Raw genomic sequence first — 12,218 nt, 5'->3', positions numbered from 1 at the left:
AAAAGGTCTGGGGTAAGCAGGTGCACTTGTTGAGCTGACACAAGCAGTGACTTCACGGAATCTCCCATCACTTCTGCTTTACAGTTCATTTGATGACTGATGCATTTTGTGGTCAGATGATAAAGAGACCACGACAAATCTGTAACGCAGGTTTCGCTATTCACAGCCAGCGACCCAGCCATGCTGCAACATCTGCTCCACAAAGCATTTTTCTGCATGTGGATACTTCCATTTGTCTGACCAGTTAAAAGTCAATCCTGTGCCAGAATATGGAATGACAAAGCACCACTAGATGCTGCAGGTTGCACAGGCAGGTCTTTCAAAATGATCAGACTGGTAAGGAGACTGTAAACACAGGAGCCTGCTGTTTATTAAGAAAAGTCCCAAACCAATTGCATTACATTTGTATTCACACTACAATTAACAGCAGTGCTACCAGATTCCACGTATGCATGCAAACAGGCCTAGAACATATTTGAGACCATTTTTAGAAGGTTGAGAAGTGAATACAGTTTCTATAGCAGGTGAAATTCTAGAGTTCAAATAATAAAGGGGAAGCCCATCATGTTAAAAAGAAAAAAAGGGAAAAAGCAATGGAAATATCAAGTCCCAGACTAGAAGAAAAACATCCCTCCCTCATAAGCTTAACAAGTAAAAACTACTACAGAATGCTGTGCCAACACCGAGCTGGCATTACAACTAGTACAACCAGTGGGTCAGGCAGGTGGCACCGCCCTACAGTAGCCTATAGAGACCAGGCAGGTCAATTTTCAGGACCCAACCTTACTCCTAAACCCAGCAGAGGTTGGGAGTCCTGAGACAGAAGCAGGCTCTGCATCAGATAAGTGATGGTGGGTAAGAATGCCTTGGATAACTGCATCCCTTCCATCTGAACAACACAACATCAGCTGCCTCAAAAGTCTTGTCTAGTTCTCCACAAATGGAAGTCTGATGGCAATAATGTGAGACGTGTTCATTTGCACTGATTTCTACAGGGGGCTGTAGACCGAAGCCCTTCACTTGTGTTCAGACCTCTTAGTCCCCTATAGAAGAAACTGGGGTGGGGGAGCACCTGGACTGGGGCCTTTCAGGGACACAGACAATAATCCTCATGGAATAATCCATGGAAATAATCCTCAATAAGAGAAAAGGGCACATTATACAGCCAGCCAGCAAAATACCCCAGACATCAATGCACAGATATTTCAGATGCTCTCATTGTGGAGTGAGAATGATCATGCCCCAACAAGGGCATACAGAGGACTTAAAGGTCTGAACACAAGTAAAGGAATTCAGTCTACAGCCCCCTGTAAAAATCAATGCAAATGAACACCCGGGTTTCCATCCCAGAGTCCTTACTGAAAGGTGCTTCTCAAATTCCTCTTGAGAAAAGAAACAGCACATCTAGACTCAGCCTCTCAATGCACTTGTGTTCAGTCCTGATCTGGAAAATGGGCTTCTGATGTAAAAGTAGATCCTAGACATGTGGAGTTGGCCAATACCTGCACACAAACTGAGAACTCAAACCATGTTGATAATCCACGAACTGATAACCCCAAACCAACCAATCCCCAGAGAGAGAGAGGCACAGAACTATCAGAGAGATCAACGAGCAGAGGAAGCCCCTAAATCTGCAGAGGTCTCATGTACACGTTAGAATGCCCCAGCCTCCTGCATGTATTAATATGTTCTATAGAACAATGCGCAAAGACCATTTTACTCCAGTGAACCTTGTTCTCAGTCAGTATATTTTTAAACTCTGAGCAGAGATAATCAAAGGGTACAGTCAAGTCATGTAGTAACTACTGTGTCAAACTGCCTTGAGCCCTTTCGAGTGGTTGTGCCTGACAGAGACACACTTCCAAAGCTGTGGCATGGGAAGGAATGGCAGCACACACCCATGTCACAGCACAGATGTTGAGCGTTTACACTGTGCTGAGCCCAAAAGAGATTTTAGCATTTAAATTCATTCTGAACCCATGTATTACCCCTTTCTGCCTCACATGACCAACTACATCTGTGCTTGCATCAGGAATCCCCAACCCCAGAGATAACCAGCTGCAGAATCCCTCCCTGAAGACAGCCTTCCTCGTACAGTGGCTGACACACCCAGAAGTTAGGGGCAGGATATTGGCAACACACAGATCCCCTGCTCTGGTCTCTCAGTGCCTTTGACCCTGCAGCTGAAAGGGGAAGGACTCTGGTATGGTGCTAGAAGAAAGCCTCTAAAGCCCTCCTCTCCCATTCCGGATCAGGAATGGGTTTCATACTAGTCTCAAACTGGGTTCCTCCTCCTCTTCCCGGGTCTGGGGTTGCTGGGGTGGCTCTTCATCGCCTGTGTCTTGTTTCTCTCTCTCTGCTTCAAGCCAGCTCTGAGGAACGATCATTTTCTTTGGCCCGTGAGGAGGCGGCCCAATCAGGGCTTCCATGTCCTCGTAGTTTATCACTTCCTTCTCCAGGAGGGTATTAGCCAGCTAGAAAGAGCAGACAGGGCAGAAGGTGAGTGTACATGCACTGTGAGTTCAGACAAGTTAGTGGCAGCTCTGGCAAGGCATGAAGGAGAGCATGCTGACATGGCAGCTAGTGCTTGGGGTAAAGCATCTCCAGGACATGCCGTCATCCTCCCCAGGAGGTCAGCTAAAACAGAAGAGAAGGTGTTTGTCCAGGACTGTAAGCAGCAAACAATATCAAGGTGTATATTTGGACAAAGATGCAGCCAAAGCAAGATGTGCTGGTGTCTGAGGGAAACAAACACACCTGGGTTACCAAATCCACTGGTCTGACAGCTAATACTATATATCTGCACTAGGAATACTTTACCAGTATAGAAATACCAGTATGTTATACCGGCAAAGTGCTTCTAGTGTGGTCACAGCTACACCAGCAAAGCTCATTCTATACTGGTTAGTAAGACAACCCCGTACAAGCTGTATCAGTAAAAGTGCAGCTTTGCTGCTATAGCTGCATCTCCACTAGGGGCTTCTGCTGGCTTCACACCCTGACCAACATAGCTAGGCCAGCAGAAGCCCCTAGTGTAGATCTGGTCTATCTGTAGTTTTTGGGGGCCAATATGCAACTTTTTGAGCTGCTGGCACCTGCTACAAAGACTGAGAAACAGCCAGGAGAGCTTTGGGGACAGGGGCACTCTCACAGCAGAGTATGACTTATGCTCTGTTCCCCTAAGCTCGGCAATCTACAGCTACTGGGGTATAAGTTAAGCAGGTGATCTCTAGCTGCTAGCCTGGAGGAGTGACCAGGAGAATCACTTTAGCTGAATGAGGTCCAAGGAGCAGAGGTAGAAAGGTCTGCCTCTCTATTCCATACACTTAAGTGACTTTGCACCTGTGTGAATACTTGTGAAAGGTGCCAGGTTAACAGTCAATGAAAATAAAGGCCTCCATAGGATAGGTACAGTCTGGACAAAGGCAACACAAGTTTTCCTCACTGCCCATTGGACAGAAACTCTCTAGGCATGGGAGGAAAGTTCATTCTCCAGGTCCATACAAACTTGCCGAGGTGTGTGAAAGTGACAGGACTGCCCACAATACCAATGAATATGTCAGCAGTTAGGTAAGACAGATGTGTGTGTAGACAGTTGTATTCAAGTCCTTTTTCTCTAAATGGTTTGTTCCCACTGTTAAAGCGAACAATACTGTGGTTGAAGCAGGCTGGCTGGTCATTATATATCACTGGTCACAGACTCCCTAAAGGAAGAATCAAAGGTGTCCATACTCAGCTGGGCCACTGGGTGAGCACAGTTGATGCAGACGGTACTATAGCCCAGGCCCTGCTCCAAGAGTGGGAGAATTGTGAAATTCCATCCCAGGCTAGGTAAAGGCCCACAAGCTGACACCTGAGGGGGCAGAGGTGCAGCCAGCCCTGTAACTCTTGCAGCGGTAGCTTAACGATGTGAACTGAGACTATCAACTCATTCACACTGGTGACCTGGAGGTAAAAGGCTCTACGTCCCATTATTCCTCCCCTCAGATACTGTCCACTTCAATCCCCACATAGATTTCCTGTGGACTGGTCCCCAGCTGCAGTGGTAAAGGCAGCACTTGCTTTTTGACTCCGGCAGACATGCGGTTTCTGACATGGCAGACTCCTCCGGGCAAGGGCAATATCTAGTATCCTTGCAGTGGTATAAATTACACCTCAGTCCCATATTTGGCATCCCAGCATCAGAAAGTCACCATGGAAGTAAACAAAGGAACTGCAGTTCTGTGCTAGAGTCTAACCTTCAGCCACCCCCATCAAGCCCGCCACAGAGAGTACCTCTCTTACCAAGCAGTGAGTCCCTGAACACCACCAGTTAATGTCTAGAGACTCAGATCATTCACCACTAAAGAAAGTTCCCACTGCAAACACACATGCATGTCAAGTCCTAATCCAATGGCTGACCGGATACGCAACTCAAAGTCTCTCTTTCTTTTGCTTCCCTAATCTTCTTGCAATCTGGAAATGCACCAGAACCCACACTGCTTCTCAAAGCTGGAAGATAAGCACAGAAACACTGCTTCCTGAAAGTACCACTGCCACTCCCGGGGACACTAGCAACCAAGGACCTGGTGGCTGCAATGATGCCAGAAGCACTAATGAAGTCCGTACCGTTTGCAGTTTGTCCCGGTTGTCCAGTAAGAGTTTCTCTGTGTGCCTATATGCTTGAGCCACCAGCACTTTTGCTTCCTGGGAAGAGAAGTGAGAAATAATGATAATGGAAGAGAGACTTGGAGAACAGACAAAGACGAATGAACACTATGTTCATATAAATGATAAGCTGTGCCTAGAGACATGATTTACAAACAGGAGCTGGTCAGAAAGTCCTGTCCCTATGGAAAAGTTTGGTTTTCTCTTTTCTTTAAACCAAAATAATCAAAGATTTTCTGCCAAAAACTAGTCTACTCTCTTGGTGAACTGCCACAGCACATCAGGTGAGTCCCCAGTTGTGGGGCATCATGGGAGATGTAGTCCAGCTGGGAAACCTGGCCATAGAGGAGAATAGGAGCATGAGGCAGCTGAACTGTAATTCCCATAATGCACCATGGTAGCATTTCTGAATCAAAACGTTTCAGTTTTCAAGTGTTTGGTTTCTCACGAGTTGACACTGTCTGGAGAAGGTAGACACTTCTCATAAAACATTGCATTTTGTCAAACACCCAATTTTCTGTTTAAAAACAGTTTCACTTGGAAGTTTTCAACCAGCCCTAATACAAACACCTGGTTTCTCCCTCCTCCAGGGTGTCCAAGAGATCTAGAAACCAAAGAAACAAAAATTCTATTCTTGAGATTTTTAGCTACGTATCTTCTCGTGATCCAGACACCACACAGTATTGTTTATTGCAAATTGTTACTCCGGGGGGGATTCTGCGCCACTGCACATGCACAGAATTTATGACCCCCGCTGATTTCTTTGCTTCCCGCAGAAAAATAACTTTCTGACAGGGAAGCAAAGGGAAGCCACAAGAGCAGCCATACGACCCTCCCCAGCAGTATGTTTTGGGTGCCCAGGGCAGCCGGCAGAGAGGTAAATCACTGTGGGGCAGGACTGGAGAAGACCCTGTTGGTGGCTCCTACTCGGCGCTGGGCTCAGCTGCTAGTCCCGGCTAGGCTGGGGAGAATGGGACTTCCTCTTCCCCTGCACGACATCTGGGGCTGTGTCAGACCCACCCCAAGAATTCTCCCCCAGGTGCAGGAAGATCTGCAAACTCCCCTCCCCCCCAGCTTCCTACACTCATTGCTCCTCAGCTGCAGGGGAAAGGATCCCTGTACAGGGAGCTACTCCCCCCAACCCTCATGTATCCAGACCCCCTCATACCCAGACCCCTGCACCTGGACCACCCCGACAAGCCACCCTACTGAGCCCCCAACCAGCTGCACATGGATTCCCACCCACTGAGTCCCACTCCCCCAGCATCTGGAACTCCTCACTAAGCGCCCCACACCCAGACCCCACTGTCAAGCTCTATTCCTCCCAAACCCAGACACACACACACACACACACCCCCACCCCTCACTGAGCCCCAAACACCTTCCCCTGGACCCCCTTGCAGAGTCCCATTGCACCCAGAACCCCCCAACAAGCCCCTGTGCATCCAGATCCCCCCCCACACCAAGATCCCCCACTGAGCCACCCGCACCCAGACTGCCTCACACAGAACCCTCTCAACCCACATCTAGATCCCCCCAAACTAAGCCCCTCAACACTTGGATCCTGCCTTGCTGAGCCTCTCTGCACCTGGCACGGAGGGGCAGCACCCTGGGGTGTTTCTGGGGCAGGCCCGGTCCTTGCGCTGTGGCAGGGTTGGGTGCAGCCTCACCGCTGAGTCTGTGTCCTGGGGAGGAGCTGCACAGTGATCTCCCACCTGTGTGCAGCCAGTGGCCTGTGCTCCCCACTGCCATGCTGGAGTTTCCACATTTATTTGACAAATAAAATTTGCAGAATTTTAAAATATTGTGCACAGAATTTTTACTGTTTTGGCACAGAATGCCCTCAGGAGTAGCATGAACGTGAAGGGGATGGATACGCTCAGATAATCACAGCGTCTTTCCCTATCTAGGCATCTACTCTCAATCCCACAATCACCCCATCCTTATTTTGTTTCCCACTCCATCCTCAAAAAAGTTATAGTCACACCTCACCACCCTGTCCCCCATTCTGCCCCATCTCGTCAGACTCCGGTCATGTTGAAATCATGACTGCAGCTCTCTGCATAGATTACGTTTTTATACATTGCAACCTATTTTATGGCAACTAAGTGAGGTTCAAAGCAGCAGCATCACTAGTGCAGAAGTTGCAGCTTCACATGATTCTGCCTATTAGGACTCAGTAAATGTTCCTATCAAGGTGACACAGAACAAACCCGTGCTGGTTTCAAGGCATTTACTTCTAAATGGCCAGTGAACACAAAATAGTGGGCTGCCAGTTTTATTTGCAATTTGGTTTTTTTAATGAAGTGGGAGAAGCAAAGAACAAAAGGGAAGCTGCCAGGACAAAGAGACTTACATGGTCCATCATTTGCTGAAGGCCCTGGCTGAAGGGGCGCTGACCTATCCCGGGCGTGTGCTCCAACTCTGGGAAAGAAAGATGCCCAATGCTGGGCACCATTCCATACTGCTTCACCATCGAATAGGCAATCTTGGTCACTTTCCTCAGGTCATCCTCTGCTCCTGAGAGAGACAGGGAGACAGGAACTCAGCATGGGATCACAGAGCTGACAGGTGTAGCAATTGGTGCACCTCCAGCACACAACCCACTCTGCGAGTCAGCAGTTCAGAGCTGCAAGATCTGTGTAGGTGAACAGCCCTCCCCAACCACTGACTTTGCTAACTAACCCAGGGGAAACTGTCACTCATTCTACTGACAGCTCCTACAATGCACAATCTCCCCTCACCCCTCCTTCAAAGTTTGAAAATACAGTATTTCACCCCATTCGTTAAAGGAAGGAGGCTCTAGGCCCCTCATCGCTACAGCGTGCTGCAGCCAGAGCCTCTAGGAATAAGTCTCAGACAGGAGGCTGGCATGTCAGTTAGGAACAGATGACCTACACACTGATGAGGACAAACCCATGATCAAAAAACTCATTCAATAATTTCACCCCACTCACCAGTCTGCAGATATTCTGCTGCTCAGATCACCACCAGGAAACTGGTAAGCACAGACCCAGGGTCAGATTTTCTAAACACCCTGTAAACTACTTCAGAGACTAGAGAGAGAACACTGACGTTCTTGGCACATAGCATAATGCTTCAAAGTGGGGATTTTGAGACTGCTCAGCAATGGTCTAGCTCTGCTCCCATCCAGGTCAATTTGCCAGAAGCTAAGAATGGGCAACAGGGGATGGATCACCTGATGATTCCCTGTTCTGTTCATTCCCTCTGGGACACCTGCCATCGGCCACTGTCGGAAGACAGGATACTGGGCTAGATGGACCTTTGGTCTGACCCAGTCTGGCCGTTCTTATATAGACGTTTCTCTGTTGGCTTCATTGTGAACAGAGTTAGGCCAATGCTGAACACTTCTGAAAACCACACCCTCCGCTTGGATTTCAATGATTCGTGCTATTCTCTCACACGTTCTACCTAAAGACAACGCCACTGGCGTTAAATCCCCTTTCTTCTCACCCTGACTTCCTCCAGCTGGTGTTACTAAGGCAGGCAGTTGACACTCCTGTACAGAACTGTAGATCCTCTCTACAGAACAGCTCCTTATACACCAACATGCTCTGAAAGCCAAGGAGGCAGACAGCTATCTCCTTTCTATGTAAGGGAAGGGTCCTGTTAACCTGGCACCTCATCTGGGCCAACGCGTGCAAGGTTCTGGCTCCTCACCTGTCGTGACTTTGTTAAAGGTGATGGCTTCAGACACTCTCCCTCCCAACGCCATGCACATCCTCTCAAACAGGTGCTCCTTGGTGAAGAGGTTCTGCTCTTTCGGGAGGATCTGAGTAAACCCCAAGGCAGCATTTGTTCGAGGGGCTATGGAAACCTGAAACACACAAACAGCCTCTGCCAATTTCAGAGAACAGGGGCTACAAAACAGAATCCAAGCAGGGAGAGGAGAGGAAGATATTCAGATTTTCTATTTAACCTTGGGTTTGAAAGAGGCTCCGGGGTGCACTTGTGTGAGGGAACCCTTGAGATTACAGGCACAGGAGGCCAAAAAGTGACAATGTTCCTTGACAGCATTCCCACATTGAAAGATTTGCCTTCATGATTGTGCTTCCTGACATTACGGAGAGAGGCAGAGAGGAATGAGACATGGAAGTCACTCTTAGGGTAGTAGTCAACTAGCCAGTGAACCCTCAAGACGCCAAAGTGATTTTAGAAACCATCAACCAAATTCAACTCACTTCAAACTTGTGAGCATGTCCTGCAGAAGTTAGTGGGATTACCAGAGTTAGTAAGGCAAGAAGAAATTGACTCTATATTAAACAGGCACCATTTGTAAGATCATTTAAATGTTGGGAGTGCAGTAATCACTTAACAAAGCAACACTACACAACAGGGTTTAGTGCTAGTGTAACACAAACGAGCCTCTGATACTGTAAGAGATTTTATTCCAATGTTAGGACTTTTTTGGGGTAGGAGGAAACACATGGGAGAATACAGCCCCACGTCTGAAAGGAAGCCCTTTCCTATGGAGTGCCTCCTGAGGCAGGCCAACTCACAAGCCTACCAGTCTCAAAAAGCATCCCTTCAAACCAGGGACACGCGATGACCCAACCGATAGTTTTCTAACATGCTGGCAAGCCATCTCTGAGAGGGGAAGATTTTTGCATGCACACGCAGGCCATGCTGTGTGTCTGGGAGGGACATACGAATCAAGGAGCAATTGTAGGCAGATTTTAGTCCCTTTAGTGTGCAGAGGGAACACTGTGGTCTCTGAGCACACCCAGTTCAGCTTTTAAACGTAAAATGATGATGGCTAAAGACGATTACCTAGCTTAACAGCACAAAGTGCAATGCCTCACCGTTAGTAATGGAGTCTGCTAATGGATTTCCAAATTGTGTACTTGGCTGTGTTACTGTAACCAAGTTCAGAAGAGGTGAGGGATGATGCAGCAGAGTTTAGCACAAGCTGTTGCATTATGGTCAGTATACATTAGACTGGAATCCAAAAGGACTCTCTCCCCACCCCCGCGTTGAGCTTGGTTATTAATTCATAGCAGACAGTTAGGTTACCTTCCTCACAGCATCTGTGTGTTCCAGCAGCCAGCCAACCAGTGCATGGCCTGACTCATGAAAGGCCACGACCCTCCGCTCCTCCTGCGACAGGATCTTACTCCTTTTGGCAGAGCCTGGGGAAGCAGGGACAGAGCTTCAGTTGGGAAAATGGGTTCTTGGCTTACACCTGTCACCAGCTCAGAGTTCACTCTCTTTTCCAACTCCCGGTGCGAGCCAGCCAAGTGTGCAGTGTAACAGTTAGAGAGCTCATTACTCTTGCCTGCCCTGCCACCCCGGCCAGATGGAAAAAGCAACACCGCTTCAATTCTGTGCTGTTAAAGAGGTGCCCTCGGTCACCTTACTAGTTAACCACGGAAGAATTCAGCCTGAAGCGTAGGCGGTTTCATTCTGCACTGAACTGAAGCATGAGATGTTTTCAGCGGAGATCTCTTATTCTCTCTTTTCAAAGGGATGAGTTGAGACACATTTTAATAGATTATCTCTGCCTTCCTAATGACTAAAGCACAGACCTAGGATTCAGAGCTGGGATCAGGTGTACCACAGACTCTCTGTAACCTTGGCCAACTCACTTTTCGGTGTCTCAGTTCCACATCTACAAGATGAAGATACCCACTGAGCTGGCAGGGGTGTTCTGAGGCTTAGTTTGGCTGTAAGGCCCTTGAGCTCCTTAGGGCTGGTTTACACTGGGGGGGTGTCGATGTAAGATACGCAACTTCAGCTACGGGAATAGCGTAGCTGAAGTCGACGTATCTTATTTTGACTTGCATCCCGTCCTCACGGCCTGGGATCGACGGCCGCGGCTCCCCTGTCGACTCCGCTACCGTCGCTCGCCCTGGTGGAGTTCCGGAGTCGACGGGAGCGTGTTCGGGGATCAATATATCGCGTCTCTAGACAAGACGCGATATATCGATCCCCGATAGATCGATTACTACCCGCCGATCCGGCGGGTAGTCTGGATGTACCCCTAGATAGGAGACATCATAGAAATGCAAGATGTTTATATTATAAACATCTGCAACAGAAGAGGGTCCCTGTCCGAGGATTCAGTCTATTAGGAACACTGAAATAGTGCAAGATCAAGGTTGCACATGAAAGCTTAGTGCAAATCTAGGGAGGTTTTCCATGCTGGCTATTCATGGAACAGTCTAAAGCCTCACAGTCTGGAGCCAAGCTTTTGGAATTAGCAAATTAAGATGAACTCTCAGTGTTCTCTCCTCTCCTTAAAAAAGGAAAAAAAGTATTTTTTTAATGTCCATTTTCCATGCCAATGCACTATACATTGGAAAAAGCCCAATTAATATTTGGAAGAGATGCTGAATGGAAGTCAAACTTGTAGCATATGTGCAGAAAATATGCTAACTGCAGAGTACAGTACACATCAAGAACTCCACTACATGTACTGTGCAAGGTGCCAGTATTTTAAAGCAGCTGTTTTGGCATGGTGCCAGGATCTGTAGGGGGCAGAATGGGCTCAGTGGAGAACATCAGCAGTGCACTGATTTTGCATGATACCTTGGAAAAAACACTGTTTAAAATATAATGTTAATAGAAAGCCAGGGGCCTTACTCAACAAAGAAATTGCAAATTACATTCGAGTATGTTTTGTACACTCACTGCCCAGGGATCCCAGCAAAAGCTATGCCTCAGAAGGCATGATGGGGATGGAACAGCAGCTTCAAATCAGAATGGCCTTAATTTTAATCAGAATAAGGTCAGTCCCTTAATCTTCTTTTAACGCAGGTTGGGTTATTATTATTATTATTATTAAATTCTAGAAGCATTTCCTTGTCAACCCACCAGGGAGAGAGACTGTATGAAACTCTTTGCAATAGCACAGAATGTTCCTGCATAATTGCTTCTTCCCTTGACTAAAGCCAGCCTCGGCTAGGAGAGGCCCCGAGGGCTTGTTTTTACTCGGTTTAGGAGCAGAATGGGCCAAGGATGCTGCTTCAATGCAGCACTAGTCGGGTTCCACAGGCAGCCACGGGTGCAAGCAGGCTCCACCATAGGCACAGCCGCTCTCTCTGCTGGCATCCTCCACAGGGAGCCTATTAGACACTGCTCCATCTTCTCAATACATTCTCCCTCATTCCCAGGAGACAAGACTTCCAGACTAGTCCCATTTTCAGGCTTGAAGCCTTGGCAGTGATTAGCATTGGAGAAGCACCTTTACCCCTTCTCCCTCGTTACAGCAAAGGGTTTAAGGCGGACATGGCTTTCAGCACCTGCTATCAAATCCCTTGATTTAACACCACTCTTCCTAAAGCAAAGACACTTGGTATGTCTCCTTCACTTTCAGGGAAGTCCAGCAATGACAGTGTGTGTGTGTGGACGGTTAAGACAGCAGCAGCACCATTAAGTATTTTTGTGCTTGGCAGCAGCATGAAAGCTCTAGACTCCCCTAACCCAAAGAGCTACAATCCTGCTGGTTGTTCAGTGAGTCAAAAAACCTTGTGACCTCAGACTTGCATCATAGACTTTAGTTACAAAATCAAAATGCGTCAGAATGAGGATGGAACATTTTGGGTGTGATT

At 47.7% G+C, this 12,218-nt stretch overlaps 1 protein-coding gene across 1 annotated transcript in view; it reads right to left on the bottom strand.

Annotated features, from left to right (window-relative positions):
* Nucleotides 1–2,053: 2,053 nt before the first annotated feature.
* LOC113409572 (paraplegin-like) overlaps nucleotides 2,054–12,218 on the bottom strand; it is a 42,691-nt gene continuing 32,526 nt past the window's right edge. The window contains exons 13-17 of the mRNA XM_026663659.1: nucleotides 9,682–9,797; nucleotides 8,329–8,485; nucleotides 7,004–7,167; nucleotides 4,609–4,686; nucleotides 2,054–2,474 (exon numbers count right to left, since the gene is read on the bottom strand). Coding sequence (XP_026519444.1) covers nucleotides 2,265–2,474; nucleotides 4,609–4,686; nucleotides 7,004–7,167; nucleotides 8,329–8,485; nucleotides 9,682–9,797 — 725 coding nt within the window. The 3' untranslated portion in view covers nucleotides 2,054–2,264. The remainder of the gene's footprint in view (nucleotides 2,475–4,608; nucleotides 4,687–7,003; nucleotides 7,168–8,328; nucleotides 8,486–9,681; nucleotides 9,798–12,218) is intronic.

This window comes from Terrapene carolina, unplaced genomic scaffold, assembly GCF_002925995.2.
Source record: "Terrapene carolina triunguis isolate 2854851 unplaced genomic scaffold, T_m_triunguis-2.0 Scaffold33891, whole genome shotgun sequence".
In the NCBI taxonomy this organism is placed as follows: domain Eukaryota; kingdom Metazoa; phylum Chordata; order Testudines; family Emydidae; genus Terrapene; species Terrapene triunguis.
The sequence above is the reverse complement of the archived record's forward strand: the minus strand, read 5'-3'. Positions and strand labels throughout refer to the sequence as shown.